The following is a 20,167-nucleotide window of genomic DNA, read 5'->3' as shown; positions in this document are numbered from 1 at the left end:
TGTTTCTCTCCCTATATCCCCCTCCCATCTCAATCTCTGGCTGTCTTTATCCAATAAATAAATAAAGGTAGTAAAAAACTTTTTTTTTTTTAAAGAAACAGAGAAAGGCAAAGCGGGGTGGGGATGGGGGCCGGCGGTGGCGCACCTGGTTGAGTGCACACATTACAGTGCACAAGGACCCGGGTTCAAGCCCCCGGTCCCCACCTGCAGGCGGAAAGCTTCACGAGTAGTGAAGCAAGGCTGCAGGTGTCTCTCGTTCCCTCTCTACCTCCCCCTGTTTCTGTCTCTATCCAATAATAAATAAAAAGATCTAAATCCCTTCTATCTTCCCCATCTATCTCAATGTCTGTCTCTATCCAATAATAAATAAATAAAAAGCTTTAAAAAAGAGAGAAGGAGGCGGGAATGGCACAACGCGGAGGCTCCGAGCAGGACGAAGCTACCCCCACCCCCAGCTGGAGTTTGCCTCCGGCGCGGACTTTGTCACCTCCTCTAGGCTGGCAGCAGGCTGTGCTCTTTGCTCTGCTTATCTGGAGCCTCCCGCCCCGACGCGGGGTCCGCGGATCACACGCCCCGGGTGTGTCCTGCAGCCAGCGATTCTCCTGCCTGCTCACGTCGACGGCGCCGCCCGGCTCGCTCCGCACAGCCGGGCGCCCAGGACCGCAGCGCAGGCTGTGAGAGCCCGCGGCGGGAGCTCGGGCTGCGGGCGCCACGCCCCCTCCTTCGGGGTTCGGCGCTTCATTCACGACTCCGCCGGGTCGGCACACCGGGATTGGTCAGCTCTAGTGCGGGTCACTTAGCGGCAGCCAATGAGAACGTGAAGGCCGCGCACGCGCAGTGTCGCCTACCTGCGCCGAAGCCCGTGACTCGTGCCCGGCCAGCCCGGGGGGCAGAGGTGGCGGTGCGGGCGGCGAGGTGGCGGTGCGGCGGTCGGTGCCGACTCCCGGGAGTCGCCGGGAGCGAGGTGAGGGCCCGGGGCGGCAGCGGGCGGCGCGGCCCGTTAGCCGAAGTGGCGGGGCGGGCGGGGGCGGAGGCCGCCGCGTCCCCGCGTCCGGGCCCGGCTGCGCGCCGCCCCGACCAGCCTCCGTCCGTCTGTCCGCCTGCCCGGGAAGCGCGGCCTGCCGGCAGCCTGCGAGCCGCGGGCGCGGGAAGCGTCGGTGGGGCGGTGGCGCGGCCGGACACACAGACAGCCCCGCGTGTGCGTGGTGCCGAGGCCGCCCGTCCTTGCACCGAGGTGACTGCGGCCTCCGAGCACGTCGGCTTCGAGGAGCAGCGAGTGGGGCTGGCGGGGCCGCCCCGGGTGGAGCGCACCGCACAGTGCGAAGGACCCGGGTTCGAGCCCCGGCCCCCTCCTGCAGGGGGAACTTTGCGAGCGGTGGAGCAGGGCTGCAGGGCTGTCTCTGGCTCTCTCTCTCCCCTCTCAGTTTCTCTGTGTATCCAAGAATAAAAATAAAAATAAAGGGAGTCGGGCGGTAGCGCAGCGGGTCAAACACAAGGACCGGCGAAAGGATCCCTGTTCGAGCCCCTGGCTCCCAAAGTGCGGGGGAGTCGCTTCCCAGGCCGTGAAGTAGGTCTGCAGGTGTCTGTCTTTCTCTCCCTCTCTGTGTCTTTCCCCTCCTCTCTCCATTTCTCTCTTTCCTATCGATGACATCAACAACAACAACAACAATAATAACTACAACAAGGGCAACAAAAGTGAAAATAAAAAATGAATAAAATTAAAGTGATGCAGTGAGTAAGGAGTGACTATGACAGGTGTAGCCCTAGATCAGGGCGCTTTCTGTCGCCAGGCCTCTGGTTCGTTTAGCGTATTACCACTCTAGGAGAAAGAACTGCCCTTATTTTAGTTAAAACGACAAGGGCAGGGGAGACAGCACAGTGGTTCACAGAATGTGCAGTGCCTGCGGCCATGCAGCCCCAGGCTCCGTCCCCAGCGCCACTGCAAGCCAGAGCTCTGGTCTTTCTCTCTGTACCTCCCTCTCTCACTAAAATAAATAAATATTAGCAACAACAACAAAGATGTATTGGGGCTGAGTTGTGGCTTCCCTGTTAGAGGGCACAAGCCATCAGGCCCCCTTGTAGGGGAAAGTCTTAGGAATGCTGGAGCAGTGCTGCCCCTCCCATTGCTGACTGCTAGTAGCTCTCACCTGTATGAAAAAGAAGAAAAAATGACTGCTGAGGAGGGGGGCATGGGGGAAAACGCTGCCATCACACTGGCATGTGTCGTGGCAGGGCCCTGGCCTCATGATCTCACAGTTTACAGTTCTCTCCTCTTGTCGCTGTTGAGCTGTGCTGCCTCCCAGATGCAGAAGATGTTTTATAGGATAGATTATGTCTAATCCAAAAGATTGGTCAGGAAGGTGGTGCATTGGCTAGGGCAATACACTTGCGTGAGGTCCAGAGCTCCATCCCTGACACTGCATGTGCCAGTGATACTCTGGCTCTCTCTGTCTCTCTCTCATCAGTAAATAAATTAATACCAGTGAGATATTTTAAAAATTAAGCAAAACCCACAAAAGATCGGAGTCAGAGAAGCAGTAGAGTCGTAATATCTCGGCTTTTGAGTATTTTGAGTAGGAGCTGTTTCTCCCACTTGCTAGTGTAGGTTATGACAACTTCATAGATAGTAGTGGCCATTCAATAGCATGATCCAGGAGTCTGGTGGTAGCGCAGCGGGTTAAGCACATCGGGCACAAAGTGCAAGGACCGCCATAAGGATCTCAGTTCAAGCCCCCGCCTCCCCACCTGCAGGGGAGTCCTTTCATAGGCGGTGAAGCAGGTCTGCAGGTGTCTGTCTTTCTCTCCCCCCTCTGTCTTCCCTTCCTGTCTCCATTTCTCTCTGTCCTGTCCAACAATGACGATATCTCCAACAACAATGAAAAACAAGGGCAACAAAAGGGAAAATAAAAATAAATAAATAAATAGCATGATCCATGTGCTTGTTTCAGGAACAGTGCCTGTTGCATCGTATTAGTTGTTAGCAAAGTCCAGTCCCTCTGCCGATTCCAGTCCCCTTGCCCCTGTTGATTCCTAGCACGTGACAGAATTGACTTCTACCCTCTCTACCACTCCCCCAGGCATTATGAAGCAAAGGAGCTTGCTTGATATTCCTAAGTATAACCCGTTCTCAATCCTGTGACTGAAAGTGAATTCTGTAAGGGTGGCATGACTTGGTTTTTCCTTTTGTATTTGAGTTGGCAATGTGTCTTACAGTGACATCTGTGAACATCTGTGGGTCAGATAAAATTTGTTTTTCTAGTGTAAATTATTTTGCTAGGCCCAAGTATTTAATGCTGTTCCCCCTTCCCCTTTTTCTGGAGAAGCAAATGTGTATGTAGTAGGGATTTTAAGGCTTAGGGTAAACGGGAGAGAGAAAAAACCAATGAAAGCAGCTTGACACAAAGTCTTGGCTGGTAGAACAGGGATAATCTCTTACAGGATAGTTTATAAATAGATGCGTGGTCTGTGTATCTGACAAAAAGCATTTAGGAAATGGAGAAAGCAGATTGACTTTGTTCTAGATCGCAGGATTTGTGGCAATGTTGCTCGGGGGGGCCAGCTGGTGGCACAGCTGGTTGAGCGCACATGCTACAATGCTCAAGGACCTGGGTTCGAGCTCCCCGTCCCCACCTGCAAGGGGAAAGCTTTGCAAGTGGTGAAGCAGGAGTGCAGGTGTCTCTCTGTCTCTCTCCCTCTCTGTCTCCCTCATCTACATCTCTATCTGTCTCTAATAAATAAATAAAGATGATAAAAACCAGAAATGTTGCTGTACAAGACTGTTGTCAGAGGTGTACAGTCTCCTGGCTTCTCACGTGAGCTGGCCACGCTCTTTACTGGCTTGCTGTCTCGCCTGTTCACTAGCTACTGCCGATTCATACAAGCTCTGTATTTCGTTGCTACTTCCACTTATACTGTAAAGAATTCTATCGGGAGAGTCGGGTGGTAGCGCAGCGGGTTAAGTGCACATGGCGCAAAGCGCAAATGGCGCAAAGCCCCGGGCTCCCCACCTGCAGGGGAGTCGCTTCACAGGCAGTGAAGCAGGTCTGCAGGTGTCTGTCTTTCTCTTTCCCTCTCTGTCTTCCCCTCCTCTCTCCATTTCTCTCTGTCCTATCTAACAACGACGACATCAACAAAAATATAGTAACTACAACAACAATAAAAAAAAACAAGGGCAACAAAATGGAAAAAATATATATGAAAGAATTCTATCTGCATAAACCTTTTTCTCTTGTTCTCTTCATGTAGAGATTTGCTGTGGAAGTATCTAGAATATAGAATAAGGAAAAAGATCTGAAAACCTATATACACTGTTTCAGTGGTAAAAAATAAGGCAGAACTTAGCTCATTCACTCAGTTGTTTAGAGATTTTTTATTTTTTTATTTTATATTTACTTTCCCTTTTGTTGCCTTTTTTTTTTTTTTTTTTAACCAGAGCACTGCTCAGCTCAGGCTTATGGCGGTGCGGGGGATTGAACCTGGGACTTGAGAGCATCAGGCATGAAAGTCTCTTTGCATAACCATTATACTATACCCCCACCCTTTGTTGCCCTTTTAAAAAAAATGTTGTAGTAGTTATTATTGCTGTTGTTGTTGATGTCAACATTGTTGGATTAGACAGAGACAAATGGAGAGAGGGGGAGAGGAAGACAGACACCTACAGACATGCTTCATCAACTGTAAAGCAACTCCCCTGCAGGTGGGGAGCCAGGGGCTCGAACTGGGATCTTTATGCCAGTCCTTGCACTTTGCGCCACGTGTGCTTAACCCATTGTGCTACTGCCCGACTCCCTGTGGCATGATTTTTTTTTTTTTTAGAATTTATTTATTTATTCATGAGAAAGATAGGAGGAGAGAAAGAACCAGACATCACTCTGTTACATGTGCTGCTGGGGATCGAACTCAGGACCTCATGGTTGACAGTCCAATGCTTTATCCACTGCGCCACCTCCCGGACCTCTGTGGCATGATTTTTAACCTTAACCCTTACTGTTTTAAACTCAATACTTATTAATTGCAAACAACTTCTATTTTAATGAATCCTGATCCTCATTCAATTCATTCCAATTTTATTCCAAAGCTTCCAATGTGGAAATGTGCTGTGCATCATAAACATGCCCTTCGACATTCATGCATGAACCATCATATCTACAGCTAACTAGAAGATTGTACTACTGGTGCAGATAATTTAAAATGACATTTAAACATCCAAAGAAGGTATGTGCATGATTTAAATGACGTAAGGACCTTGAGTTACTATTTCTTTCAACCTTTATTTTAAATTAATATGAAAAAAGTGGCCTGGAGCGGAGATTTCCATGACATTGCATATGCATGAGGCCTTGGTTCCACCAAATAAATGAATAAGTAGGATTTTTCTTTCTTTTTTTTTTTTAAGTTTTATTTTATCTTATTTGATAGAACAGAGACATTGAGAGGGAGGCGAGGTAGAAAGGGAAAGACAGACAGATATCTGCTGCACTGCCTCACCACTTGTGAAGCTTCCCCCTTGCAGGGGGGCTGGGTTCTTGAACCTGGGCTCTTAAGCATGGTAATACATGTAATTAACCAGGTGTGCCACTATCTAGTCCCAGAATTTTAATTTCTATTTGTTCCTTGATAGTGTGTAGAAATGCATTTGATTTTTGTATGTAGGTCTCAGATCCTGCAACCGTATCTTAACTCTTTAACTGTAAGAGATTTTTGTGTTGCTCTAACCCTGGGCTTCTCCTGTACACAGTTAAGTCATCTGCAAACAGGAGTTGGTTTTATTCTGTTTTCTGTTGCTGCCTGTAGTTAGTTCCCTATTTGGTCTTTGCTGATGTCATGGGTAGGGGTGGGGGAACACCTTACAAATGGTTAATTAGGCAATGGTTAATTAGTCTTCTTCCTCCTCTTCCCTTTTCCCTTCTCCTCCTCCTCTTTTTTTTTGCCTCCAGGGTTATTGCTGGGGCTCAGTGCCTGCACTACGAATCCACGGCTCCTGGAGGCCATCTTTTTCCCATTGTTGTTACCCTTGTTGTTGTCGTTATTATTGCTATTGTTGCCATTGATATTGTTGTTAGATAGGACAGAGAGAAATGGAGAGAGGAGGGGAAGATAGAGGGGGAGAGAAAGATAGACACCTGCAGACCTGCTTCACCACTTGGGAACGGACTCCCCTGCAGGTGGAGAGCCAGGGGCTTGAACCGGGATCCTTATGCTGGTCCTTGCACTTGGCGTCACGTGTGTTTAACTCACTGCGCTACCCCCCCCCCCATTCTCATAGGCTCCTGTACTGCGAATCCACTGCTCCTGGAGGCCATTTTTCCCATTTTTGTTGCCTTTGTTGTTGTTGTCATTGTTAATACTGTTTGTTGTTGTTGGACAGGACAGAGAAATGGAGAGAGGAGGGGAAGACAGACAACTGCAGACCTGCTTCAATTGTGAAGTGACCCCCCTGCAGGTGGGGAGCCGGGGTTTGAACTGGGATCCTTGTACTTTGAGCCATGTGCACTTAACCTGCTGCGCTACTGCCCGGCCCCTTAGAAACATCTTTATTGTAATTTTTTTTTTTTTAACCAGAGCATTGCTCTGCTCTGGCTTATAGTGGTTCAGGGGGTGGGGTTAGGGGTGGGGGGGATTTAACCTGGGACTTGACAGACTCTCAGGCATGAAGGTCTGTTTGCATAACTGTTGTGCTATCTACCCCCCCATTGTAAATTAAAAAAAATTATTATTTTATTTTTAAAAAATATTTATTTATATTTATTTTTCTCTTTTTTGTTGCCCTTGTTTTCCATTGTAGTTATTGTTGTTGATGTTGTTGTGGTTAGATAGGACAGAGAGAAATGGAGAGGGGAGGGGAAGACAGGGGGAGAGAGAGACACCTGCAGACCTGTTTCACCGCCTGTGAAGTGACTCCCCTGCAGGTGGGGAGCCATAGGCTCGGACCAGGATCTTTCCACAGGTCCTTGCGCTTTGTGCCACCTGCACTTAACCCGCTGCGCTACCGCCAACTCCCTGTTTATTATTGAATAGAGACAGAGAAATTGAGAGAAGATAGGAATATAGAGAGGAACATACCTACAGCCCTGCTTCACCACTCATGAAGCTTTCCCCCTACAGGTGGGGTCTGGGTCCTTGCACACCTGGTTAATGTAGGTGCTTAACCAGGTGTGCTACCGCCTGGCCCCTGTAAATGTTTTTAGTCACTTCTCTGTGTTGCATTGTGGAAGGACTATAACATCTTTTCACTGATAGAATGGTAGCAAGCAAGTTGAAGCTTTTATTTAGCATCTCAGTTTGATCTTGTAGTCCTCCCTTATATCTGTCAGGCATTGCACCCCACAACTCTTAAAATTTTTATTTCTGAATTAAATATTTTGATCACTCTTAGGAGTACAGGAGCTAGTGATATGACTTCCACACACCCATCCCCTGATTCCAGAGAGCTCAGCTTTGACTGGGCCATTGGCCTGGCCCTGCCATGATGCTGGGACTTAGCAGTTGTTTGTTGTGGTGTTTTTCCTGGGGTTTTCACATGTTCACTCCTCTGTGGAAAGTGTAGGGAGCTGTGGAGGGCTTACTGACTAGTGGACCCATTTCTCTTTTTGCCTTTTCTGTGTTACTTTACCCCTGCGGCTTCTACACAGGTAAAGTGGGGATAAAATTCATTCATACATCCATTCTCAGTAGGGTCCTTTTTTTTTTTTTTTATAAAGGCATTCAATTAAAAAATTTTTCTTTCTTTATTTATTGGATAGAGACATCCAGAAATTGAGAGGGAAGGGGGTGGTAGACAGGGAGAGAGACACCTGCAACACTGCTTCACCACTCACAAAGCTTTCCCATTCTAAGTGGGGACCGGGGGCTCGAACCCACCAATATGATTTTTATTCTTAGAACTTACACTTGAGTAGTGGATATCATACAGCAGAGAACAAAGATGTAGTTCTGTGAAGATCTAGAGGAGGGAGAAGGACTTCCAGTGTGGCAGGTATAGGAAGGTTTCATCAGGGTGGACCTAAGATAGTCTTTTTTTTTAAAATTTATTTATTCCCTTTTGTTGCCCTTGTTTTATTGTTATAGTTATTGTTGTTATTCATGTTGTTGTTGTTGGATAGGACAGAGAGAAATGGAGAGAGGAGGGGAAGACAGAGAGGGGGAGAGAAAGACAGACACCTGCAGACCTGCTTCACTGCCTGTGAAGCGACTCCCCTGCAGGTGGGGAGCCAGGGCTCGAACCGGGATCCTTAGGCCGGTCCTTGCGCTTTGCGCCACCTGCGCCTAACCCGCTGCACTACTGCCCGGCTCCCTAAGATAGTCTTTCTTTTGGGTCTGGGGAGGTGAGAGTAGTGGTTACAGGGGGAGCAAGCAGGCACGGGGTGACGAGGGTGGTGTGCACTGCGGGGTTCCTCTGCTGCTCGCAGCAGTGGAGATGCCCAAACAAGACCAGTACCCATGTCTGTTGACGTCTTACGGAGCCACGGACCTGGCAAACATGGTCGCGAAATAGGTTGTATGGGTGCAGGGGCAGCAGACACAACCCCCCCCCCCCCCTGACAGCTGCAGTGAGCACCTGACCAGTCTCTGGGCGCGGGGCCGTCACAGGCAGAGCTGATGTTTGGGGGTGGAGAGCCAGCCAGTCTCTGCCAACGGAACTGGTTCAGTTATTTTTGCCTGGAGAAACACTTCTTCTCTTCTCTTTTCTAGTTTGCCAAAGGCATCACGAGGACTCAGATCTGTTTTCTCTATACTGTATCTTAGATGGTGCTTACACATCATGGTCAGATGCTTCATATTTTACTCTGATTTGTTGAGTGACTTCCTTTAGCCATCTGTATTAACTGTCACCGATCTGAGGACTGGCTTCCTGTCAAACATTTGCAGAGACTCAGGAGGCCGTGTCACACTCTTGCCTTTCGCCTTCGGCTCTCTATGCCACCTGCTTCAGGTCAGATCTTTAGACTCCTCCACCTTCGCCATCTCCGCTGGGGTGATGTGGCAGCCCGGCTGCTCGGCACCACCTCCCTTCTGTGACTGCGTCTTTGTCAGACGCTTGCTGTCTCTCTGCGGTCGACTCGCTACCCACTTTTCTTGATGTTGCTCTTGAGTCCTTCTCAATTCCTCCTGCCTCATGTGATTGGTTTAATTCTGGGAAGGGAGAGAGTCAGTAACAAGGAGGAAAATTACAAGTAAATACTAGTAGAGGGAAGACAGTTGGAGTGATATACCAGCAAGGGGCAGGCAACATTTGAACTTACTGTGGGGGTGAGGGGGAAACAATTGCGTGCGGCCTTCCACAGTTGGGGGCTGTCCCTGCCACCATCATCTGGCCTCGGTAACAGGATGACCTTGTTTTCCTCAGGTGTCCTCATGACTTCTCTCGCGGACCATGTCCATGATCCTTTTTGCCTGTGTGGTCAGAGTAAGGGATGGACTGCCTCTCTCAGCTTCCACTGACTTTTACCACACCCAGGATTTTCTGGAATGCAGGAGACGGCTCAAGACGTTAGCCTCGCGACTGGCCCAGTATCCAGGTCGAGGTACTGCAGAAGGACTTAACTTCATTATACAGTAAGCAAACATTTGGACCGTTGCAGAACATTAGCAAAAGCTGAGGTACTTAGACCACATGTGACCCAACGTTATGCTGGTGACACTGTGTGTTTAAAAGCAGATGGAGTATTAGAAACTCCTGCCTGTGTGTGTGCAGAAGTGTGAGGAGAACCCCAGACCCTGCCGGCCCACCCCTGCCTTTGCCTTACCAGAACCAGGAGCATCAGGAGCCTCAGGCCCTGCCTTTTTTCAGACTGTTAGTTTAGCATTTTTCTTTCTTTTTTTAGAATTTAATTATACTTTATTCATATTTTAATATGGAACTTGATTTTATTTTTAAAGATTTTATTAAATATTTATTATTGGCTAGAGACAGAAAGGGGAGGAAATAGAGAGGGACGCCTGCAGCCCTGCTTCACACTTGTGAAGCTTTCCCCCTGCAGGTGGGGCCCAGGGGCTTGAACCCGGGTCCTTGTGCGATGTAATGTGTGCGCTTAACCAGGTGCACCACCTTATTTCATTTATTTTAGTTTTGAGAGAGATGCGGGGGGCGGGGGGAGACACCAGTGTGCTCTGGCTTATGGTGGTGTGGGGGATTGAACCTGGGACTTCAGAGCCTCAGGCATGAGAGTCTCTTTTCTTTAAATATTTTATTTATTTTTGAGAAAGATAGGAGGAACGAGAAAGAACCAGACATCACTCTGGCACGTGTGCTGTCGGGGATCAAACTCGGGACCTCATGCTTGAGAATCCAAAGCTTTATCACTGCGCCACCTCCTGGACCACCAGAGTCTCTTTTCTTTTTCTTTCTTTCTTTCTTTTTTTTTTTTTTTTTGCCTCCAGGGTTATTACTGGGACTCAGTGCCTGCACTACTAATTCACCGCTCCTGGAGGCCATTTCCTCCCATTTTGTTGCCCTTGTTGTTGTTGTTGTTATTATTGTTATTGTTGCCATTGCTGCTGCTGTTGTTGGATAGGACAGAGAGAAATCCAGAGGGGAGGGGAGACAGGGGGAGACACCTGCAGACCTGCTTCACTACTTGTGAAGCGACCCCCCTGCAGGTGGGGAGCTGGGGGCTTGAACCAGGAATCCTTACGCTGGTTACTTTGCACCACGTGTGCTTAACACCCTGTGCTACCGCCTGACCCCTACATGAGAGTCTCTTTGCATGACCATTATGCTATCTACTCCCACCCGCCCCCTCCCTTTTATTTCATTATTGGGGGATTAATGTTTTACATTCGACAGTAAATACAGTAGTTCGTAGTTGCATAACATTTCCCAGTTTTCTATATAACAGTACAACCCCAACTAGGTCCTCTGCCATCAGCCTTCCTTCCTTCCTTCCTTCCTTCCTTCCTTCCTTCCTTCCTTCCTTCCTTCCTTAATTTCTTTACTGGGGAATTAATGTTTTCCATCCGACAGTAAACACAATAGTTTGTACATGCCTAACATTCCCCAGTTTCCCATATAACAGCACACCCCCACCAGGTCCTCTGCCATCAGTCTGTCTTCCTTCCTTTCTTTTTCTACATTAGATGCAGGGATGAGAAAAGGGTGAGGAGCAGGCAGTGCCAGATCAAAATGTAGAGAAAGGGAAAGAGACAAGAGTGAGAAAGCCAAGGAAGTATGGAAAAAAGGTGACTTACAGTCACAGATAGTTACAGAAATAACAAACATATATGACTATAGGTAGATAGAGAAATAATGGTCAGCCCACATCTGCAGCCTTGGGAGAACCACTATGGCTTCCAGTGGAGGGAAAGGGGACAGAAAACTGGTGGCGGGAACTGTGTTGAGCTACCTCTCTGTGAGCTCATGATTTTGTAATCAATATTAAATCACTAATAAAAAATAATCAGCACACAGAATTCAGAGAAATGGAAAAATGTATTGCCTTCCATTTTTGTTTAAGCATTTGTTTTTGCTATTTAAAAAAAATCTTAAGTCTTTTAAAATTCCATCTTTGGGGGCTGGGTGGTAGTGCACATATTACTGTGTGCAAGGACCCAGGTTTGAGACCCCCACTCCCCACCTACAGGGGGGATTCTACATGAGTGGTGAAGCAGGTCTGCAGGTGTCTATCTTTCTCAATGGAAACTAAGTCCGATTTTTTTTTTTTTTAATTGTCACAGGGTTATCGCTGGGGCTCGGTGCCAGCATTATGAATCCACTGCTCCAGGTGGCCATTATTTTCCTTTCTTTTTCTTTCTATTTTATTTGATATGACCGAGAGAAATTGAAGGGGAGGGGATAGAGATAGAGAGGGAGAAAGATAGATAGCTGCAGACCTACTTCATTGGATGAAGGTCCACTTTAATCCATTGTGACATCATTTTATCTTGATTACATCTGCAAAGACTATTTCTGAATAAGGTCATATTCATAGGTGCTGAGAATTCTAGAGGGAGACAATGAGGCTTACAAGTAGGCTTCTTGCTCTTTTATTTATAAAGGTACATTTCCACATTTCTCCTTTTTTAAAATTTTCTTAATTATCTTTATTTATTTATTGGATACAGACACCCAGCAATTGAGAGGAAAGGGGATATAGAGGGAGAGAGAAAGAGAGACACCTGCAATCCTGCCTCACTACTTGCAAAGCTTTCCCCCTGCAGATAGGGACCGGGGGCTTGAGCTTGTTACATGTGCGCTCAACCAGGTGTGTAAACACCTGGCCCTTACTGAAATTTTTAAAAAGGGGACTGGATGGTAGTGCAGCGGGTTAAGCTCACATGGTGCAAAGTTCAAGGACCAGCATAAGGTTCCCGGTTCGAACCCCGGCTCCCCACCTGCAGGGGAGTCGCTTCACAGGCGGTGAAGCAGGTCTGCAGGTGTCTGTCTTTCTCTCCCCCTCTCTGTCTTCCCCTCCTCTCTCCATTTCTCTCTGTCCTATCCAACAACAATAGCAGCAATGACAACAACAAGAAGAAGAATGATAAACAGCAAGGGCAACAGGAGCAGTGGATTTGTAGTGCAGGCACCGAGCCCAGTGATAACCCTGGAGACAAAAAAATAAAAATAAATATTATCTTTAGAAAAGAAGAAAAAGGGAGGTGGCGCAGCAGGTTAAGCGCACGTGGCGTGAAGTGCAGGGACCGGCGGAAGGATCCTGGTTCGAGCCCCGGCTCCCCACCTGCAGGGGTGTCGCTTCACAGGTGGTGAAGCAGGTCTGCAGGTGTCTGTCTTTCTCTCCCCTTCTCTGTCTCACCTCCTCTCTCCATTTCTCTCTGTCCTATCCAACAACAATATCAATAACAAGGGCAACAAAATGGAAAAAAAAGTGGCCCCCAGGAGCAGTGGATTCGTAGCACAGGCACCGAGCCCCAGCAATAACCCTGGAGGCAAAAAAAAAAAAGTATATATTTATTTACCAGGGCACTACTCAGCTCTGGCTTATGGTGGTCTGGGGATTGAACTTAGAGCTATGGAACGTCAGGTATGAGCGTCTCTTTGCATAATCGTGCTGTTTTTTCCACCATTTTATTTTATTTTTTTTTGCTTCTAGCATTATTGCTGGGGCTCAGTGCCAGCACTGCAAATGCACTGCTCCTGGCGGTCATTTTTCCAATTTTATTAGGACAGAGAGGAATTAAGAGAGGAGGGGGAGATGAAGAGGGAGAGAGACAGAGAAACACCTGCAGACCTGCTTCACTACTTGTGAAGTGTCCTCCCTGCAGATGGGGAGCGGGGGCTCAAACCTGGATCTTTGCTTGGGTCCTGTGCTTCATTCTATGTGCGCTTAACTGGGTATTCCACTGCCCGCCCTGCCCCCCCCCCCCGGTTTTATTTATTTATTTATTTATTTGCCTTCAGGGTTATTGCTGGGGCTTGGTGCCTGCACTACGAATCCACTGCTCCTGAAGGCCATTTTTCTCCTTTTATTTATTTATTTTTTATCGTCATCGTTGTTGTTGGATAGGACAGAGAGAAATGGAGAGAGGAGGGAAGACGGAGAGGGGGAGAGAAAGATAGACACCTGCAGACCTGCTTCACCGCTTGTGGGAAGTGGGGAGCCAGGTGCTTGAACTGGGATCCTTACGCCAGTCTGCCTTTCTTTATTTTTATGGTTTATCTATTTAACGAGAGAAGAAGAAACAGAGAAAAGAGCACAACAGTATTGCTCTGCGGTGCTCGGGATCAGCCTGAGACTGCAGTTCAGAGAGTTTTTGTATAGAGACTTCCAGCCACTAAGACACGCTCTTCAGTATGGCCTAACAGCTCTCCTGTCAGAAACACCCACATGTGTATAGGTAGTATTTTAAATGTGTAGCAGGACTTGAAAGAAAGAAATCCCACAGCACTAGCATTGAAGGGGCATCAGGATATCAAGGAGGGGTTTGAGTTTGCTGCTGAGACTCCTGGATAATCAAGTTGAGGCTTAGGTTTCAGCACTCTTGAAAGGAGAGGCCTCCAGGCTCATGGAGAGTGAGTGAAAACTGGAACAATCGCCATGCATAAAGAAAGTATTTTCGTGAGGCTTACAGCCAGTGAGGTGGTGACAGGCTAGATACTGTCTGCTCACCAGGATGGGAGCAACTCATCGTTTGGCTTTGTGTGGGGAGGAAGAATCAGATCTTACCTTGAATTAAAACCCTCACCCTTTGCCTCATGTAAAGTTGGAGTTTGTTTTTTGTATTCCCAAAAGTCTGAGACTTAACAAAGCCAAGGTTCAACTATTAGTATTGGTTCTAGACTGAAGACTGTTTCTGGCATAGCTGGCCGAAGGAAGTGTAGAACCCCTCTGGAGGTGTGTTCCACCACAGCTCAGACAACAAGGGACCTGACAGAGAACAGGAGAGAAGAGTTACAGTGAGTGACGGGCTCTCAGCAGAAGAGTGACAAAACATTAGAAAAGGTGTTTCATATTGAGTGGGAATCAGTAGACACAACTAAAAGCACAGCCTCCAGAATTTAAAATGATGGTGTGGCAGTCTAAAAGGATAAAAGGTAAAAGAAGAAAAACCCAGCATTCATTTTATACCAGAATAATATTAATATCATAGCCAGATGAAATCAGCACAAGACAGAAAAATTATAGACTAGACTTACTTTGCATAGACATAAAAAATTCCGAAACAAAACAGTAGGAAACTAAATCTAGTAGTTCTGTGCATATGAATATGTATAAAGTCACATTCAAGATGGGTGTATTTCAGTATGCCAGGATGATTTAATATTAGAAAAATCTTTTGGTACAGATTTAAAAAAGAAAAAGATGCCTCTCAGTCGATGCAGAGAAGTCTAAGGCTACATTCTCCTAATGGGACATGCATCATCTGCTGTTCATGGATAAGTCAGAGCTCAAAGGAGGAAAAGTAGATAAAGTATAGGAATTTGTGGAGAAGGAAGGAAGGGGGAAAAAAGAAAGCACCTCAGGCTTTCTCTCAGGCTTTGTGAAGATTCTTGTGGTTGGAGGGCAGGGGTCAAGATGCCTTAGAACCTTGGTGGTATAAATTTTGCAAACCATTATTAAGTCACTAAGAAAACAAAGTCACGGGGTTAGCTTACCTGGTAGAATGCACACATTTCTCTTGTGCAAGGGCTTGAGTTCAAGGCACTGGTCCCGGCATGCAGGGGCATGTGGGAGGGTCAAACGTCACAAGCAGTGGAGCAGTGCTGCAAGTCTCTCTCTCTTACTTTCACTCTCTCTGGATCTCACACTCTTTTTAAAGCAATGACCACCTTGAATGGCACCAAACCCCAGCAATAACTCTGCAGGACAAAAAGAAAAAAAGTGATCATATACTATTAGTGACAGGTATATGAAAGGCACAGTCCCAGATAGGTCTGTCTGAAGAGACGCCATCTGTGTCAGCGGCTCAGTGACTGCTCCAGACCAAGCAAGTCCGCAGTGCAGGCAGAGCTGCACGTGGTGCGAGTTGGGGAGGGTTGGCAGCACATGTGAGGGCCTGCTCCCTGGTCATGGAGATGTTGCTTTCCTGTTGCAGTTTCTCTTCCTCCGGGGATGTGGCCTGCCTGGCCATCTGCTCCCGCCAGTGCCCAGCAGCCATGGCTTTCTGTTTCCTGGAGACCCTGTGGTGGGAATTCACAGCATCCTACGACAACACCTGCGTTGGCCTCGCCCTCAGGCCGTATGCCTTCCTCGAGTTCGGTTTGTAGCCCGCTTTGACATCTATTCTCCTCCCATGTGACCTTATGTGTGTAGATACACAGTTTAGGCTTGGCTTTGACCATCAAGAAGAGCCACCGAGAGTCTCACAATGTGACTGAAGAGCAGCCTCACACAGTGAGATTCTGCAGCCGTGGAGGGGACCCAGAACGCTTCCAGATTGAACGTCTCTCCAGAGCCTCTCCAGGGGGAGGGGGAAGCAGCAGTGTAGGTTATTCAGCTCACTACTTGGGAGCAGTGGTCAGTCAATGGGGAAGGGAGAGGCCTGTGACTCAACGTCCTGTTTTTGTAAAGAAAGTGACAAACAGCCATGCTTATTTTATTTTTATTGATTTATTGATTGATTGCCTCCAGGCTTATCGTTGGGGCTCCGCACTAGGAATCAATCCTCTGCTCCTGGTGGCCATCTTTTTTCCATTGTTGTTGCTGTTGTTGCTGGATAGGACAGAGAAATGGAGAGAGGAGGGGAAGACAGAGGGACAGGGGGAGAGAAAGACAGACACCTGCAGACCTGCTTGTGAAGCGACCCTCCTGCAGGTGGGTAGTCGGGCGCTGGAACTGGGATCCTTGTGCGGGTCTTTGGGCTTTGCGCCATGTGCGCTTAACCCGCTGTGCTACCGCCCGGCTCCCCATGCTTATTTTTTTAAATGTGTCATTTGTGGCTACTTTTGTCTCACACCCGGCCCTGATAGTTTAACCCTTGGCACCATGATACTCGATACATCTCTCCTCCTCTTTCTGTGAAAGAAAAGCCACCCGGAGTGTTGAATTGCACATGTATGAGGCCCTGGCTAAGCAACAAATAAATAAATATAAAAATAGGGGGTCGGGCAGTAGGGCAGCGGGTTAAGCGCAGGTGACACAAAGCGCAAGGACCTGGGTAAGGATCTCGATTCCATCCCCCAGCTCCCCACCTGCAGGGGGGTCGCTTCATGAGCGGTGAAGCTGGTCTGCAGGTGTTTGTCTTTCTCTCTCCCTCTCTGTTCTCCCCTACTCTCTCCATTTCTCTGTCCTATCCAACAACAATGACATCAATAACAACAATAACCACAACAATGATAATAAAAAAAATAAGGGCAACAAAAGGGGGAAATATAGCCTCCAGGAGCAGTGGATTCATGGTGCAGGCACCAAGCTCCGACAATAACCTGGAGACAGTATATATAGAGAGATTGGACCGGGGAGATTACACAGTAGTATCACTTGTCTGAGAGGCCTGTGTTCACTCCCCAGTGCTGCAGTATAAAGACAGAGGAAAAAAGCAAAGCACAGCAAAGCAGAAATGCATGGCCAAGAGATACTAGCTCCCAGATATAAGATAATTGTTAGAGATAGAATGCAGAATAGTTAACACTGCAGTGTGGCATATTTGAAAATTGCTGGGAGAATGGATCCTAACGTTTGTATTACAAAAAAGGACATTTTCCCACCTGCAGGGGCCAAAGGGCACTGAAGCAGGGCTGCAGGTCTCTCTCCCTCTGTCCCTCTGTCCCCCCTTTCCTTCTCAGTTTCTCTCCATCTCTATCCAAAAAAAAAAAAAGAACAAATAAAATAAAAGAGAAAACTTATTTAACAAGGAATTTTTTTTTCCTTTTTACTGTGCTTCTTTCTAAGATTTATTTATGAGAAAAAGAGAGCAAAGGGGTGTTGTATGCTTTACATTGGGTTCTAGTTCTCCCCCGCCAAGAGAATTAGATCAGGCCTGCTAATTTCGCGGGCGCCATTTGTTGTTAAAATTTTCGGACGGCTCTAGCCGGCCGGGCTAGCTTCACGGGCGGGTAACAGAGACGCGGAGACAACGGCTGGGCAGGGAAGCTGTATTTCTTTATTCAGGAACAATGATTCATAAACTAAACCAAACTAATCACCAAACAGAACTCGGCTGTCTCTTTGCGGCGGCGCAAGCACTCTCTCTTACTCTGGAACTCAGGAACCCAGGAACTCTGGCACTCTGGAACTCTGACGGGTTTCCTTGGGGCGGGGCCAAGCGGGTCCGCGAAATTAGCAGGCCTGATCTAATTCTCTTGGCGGGGGAGAACTAGAACCCACTGTAAAGCATACAACAAAGGGGAGAGAAGCAGAGCACCCATATGGCACATGCGATGCTACAGATTGAGCTTGGGACCTTCGTCTTGAAAGCCGATGCTTTATCCCGCTGCACAACCTCCTGGCCCGCTCTTTCTGCTTTGTTTGTATCTACACTAAGTGACGGGCATCAGCTAAGCTTATTGTGGTAGTGGTTGTGCAAGTCACGCTCTGCACCTTCAGCTTCGACAGTATAAGGCCCGGCAGTTCTAGCTCAGCAAAATGGAAAGGCAGAAACAAGTAGTGCATGAGTGACCTGGGGCTTTCCTGTCAGTAGTGGCTGAGATGAGATGCGAGCTCCTGCGTCCAGACTCTGAGGTTCTAGGAGTCATTACTGCCCTTTCTGTAGACAAGCATACACTGTTTTGCTTTTAAGAGATTTCCAAGTCCAGCAATAAAACATAGCAGTGACTTGGCCTCTGTGCATAGCTTGACACCCTTCAGAGTCTGACCGGCATTGGCTTGCTTAGAAGTGTGAGCTGCGGGAGTCGGGTGGTAGCGCAGCGGGTTAAGCGCACGTGGCGCGAAGCGCAAGGACCCGGTGTAAGAATCCGGGTTCAAGTCTCCCGGCTCCCCACCTGCAGGGGAGTCACTTCACAGGCGGTGAAGCAAGTCTGCTGGTGTCTTTCTCTCCCCCTCTCTGTCTTCCCCTCCTCTCTCCATTTCTCTCTGTCCTATCCAACAACAACGACAACAGTAACAACTACAGCAACAATAAAAACAACAAGGGCAATGAAAGGGAAAATAAATAAATAAAAATTAAAAAAGTGTAAGCTGCATTTTATACATATCATATCCATTTTGATGAAGATGTTCAACTTTGGTTGCCTTTTTCTTTTTTCCCCAGATGGCATCATTCAGAAAGTGAAGTGGCATTTTAACTATGTAAATTTTGCTCAGATGGGGAGCAGCTTAGAAAAAATTCAGGAAGAACTCGAGTTCCAGCCACCAGTGCTTCTGAAACTGGAGGACACAGATGTGGCCAACGGAGTAATGAATGGCCACACACCGATGCCCTTGGGGCCTGGTAAGTGGCCTGCTGTTCTCCAGAGTAGATGTCCTGTGTTCCAAGTGGCGTTGCTGTTGTTGGTTTTTTTTTTTTTTTTTTTTTCCACGAGGAAGATTTGCTGGAGGGGAGAGGAGAGAGAGGGCTATGTGAGTTAAAGGCGTACACATTTAAATTTTGTAAAGCAGAGGGGTTCTCTTTAGTTAGAAGTCACAGATACAAATACTTAGTATCCATCTATCTTGTCTGTTTATGCTCTTTTGGCTTTTTGCCTTTTATTATCAGTTTTGCTTATTGTTCTTTACCCTGTATATGTTCCTTTGATAATCCTTTGATAGTCATATCACTTGGTGAAACCCTGCGAGTCTCCGCAGAGAAACCTCTGCCTGCAGGGATGGGAAGGAAGGCTAGGGATTCGAGGGGGTGGGGGTCAGAACAGGAGCTTTTGTTGCTCTCACTTTCTGTCGTACATCCTTCTATTCCTTTGGGCTTCCAAGTCCTGATCTGAAGAGTGAGGTGTTATGAATGTGATCACAGTGCTCTGGCATTCTGTCAGTTCTTCTGGCATTAATACCACTAGCTGCTCAAAGTACATAATGAAGCATGATTTTTGTACTGCTAGATTATAACACTGCGCAGTGTAACCAATTGAAGTGGATATGTACATTCTAAGAATTCTGTAATGGCATAGGACCTGATTGTCCTGAAAGAGCTGTCAACACTGTAACAATTTAATTATTTTAACTACTTTATACTAAATTCATTACTTAAAATTTAAAAATGGTGTATTAAAAATGTTCACAGTTTGGGCATTGTGTTTTGGTTTTATCTGTTAAATTGTGCTTTGGTTTAATCAGTTCCAACCAATAAATTCCTAGATTGGTTCTTGTGCCAACTAAGAAATTATTAGAATGTCTATTGGGAATAAGCTTAACTTTTGTAGAGTGGATATTTGGTAACTGAACCCCAAGCTTCTCAGTTTGCTATATCTGAAGTTGGGCAGCTGTTATCTATGTTCTGGTTTTTTTCTTTAAATTTTTTTGTATTTATTTATTCCCTTTTGTTGCCCTTGTTGTTTTATTGTTGTAGTTATTGTTGATGTTGTTGGATAGGACAGAGAGAAATGGAGGAAGGGAAGACAGAAGAGAGAAAGACAGACACCTGCAGACCTGCTTCATCACCTGTGAAGTGATCCCCAGTAGGTGGGGATTGAACCGGGATCCTTCCGCCGGTCCTTGCGCTTTGCACCATCTGCGCTTAACCCACTGCGCTACCGCCTGACTCCCTATGTTCTGTTTTTTAAACACTTAGACAAGAGGAGCACTTGTCTATCTTTGTAGGACATTTTACTATGGTTTTACTCAGCCTATTCTCCTGAGGCTAGAATCTTTATAGGCAGCATGTT

At 47.1% G+C, this 20,167-nt stretch overlaps 1 protein-coding gene across 5 annotated transcripts in view; it reads left to right on the top strand.

Annotated features, from left to right (window-relative positions):
• Positions 1-858: 858 nt before the first annotated feature.
• SEC22C (SEC22 homolog C, vesicle trafficking protein) overlaps positions 859-20,167 on the top strand; it is a 36,512-nt gene continuing 17,203 nt past the window's right edge. For 4 of the 5 annotated variants that reach the window (XM_060180372.1, XM_007517395.3, XM_060180370.1 and 1 more), the window contains exons 1-5: positions 859-964; positions 5,078-5,214; positions 9,347-9,555; positions 15,490-15,653; positions 18,604-18,783. In XM_060180372.1, coding sequence (XP_060036355.1) covers positions 9,374-9,555; positions 15,490-15,653; positions 18,604-18,783 — 526 coding nt within the window. In that variant the 5' untranslated portion in view covers positions 859-964; positions 5,078-5,214; positions 9,347-9,373. The remainder of the gene's footprint in view (positions 965-5,077; positions 5,215-9,346; positions 9,556-15,489; positions 15,654-18,603; positions 18,784-20,167) is intronic. The other variant, XM_060180371.1, reaches the window with a different exon arrangement.

Source organism: Erinaceus europaeus, chromosome 21 (assembly GCF_950295315.1).
Source record: "Erinaceus europaeus chromosome 21, mEriEur2.1, whole genome shotgun sequence".
NCBI classification, from domain to species: Eukaryota; Metazoa; Chordata; class Mammalia; order Eulipotyphla; family Erinaceidae; genus Erinaceus; species Erinaceus europaeus.
The sequence above is the reverse complement of the archived record's forward strand: the minus strand, read 5'-3'. Positions and strand labels throughout refer to the sequence as shown.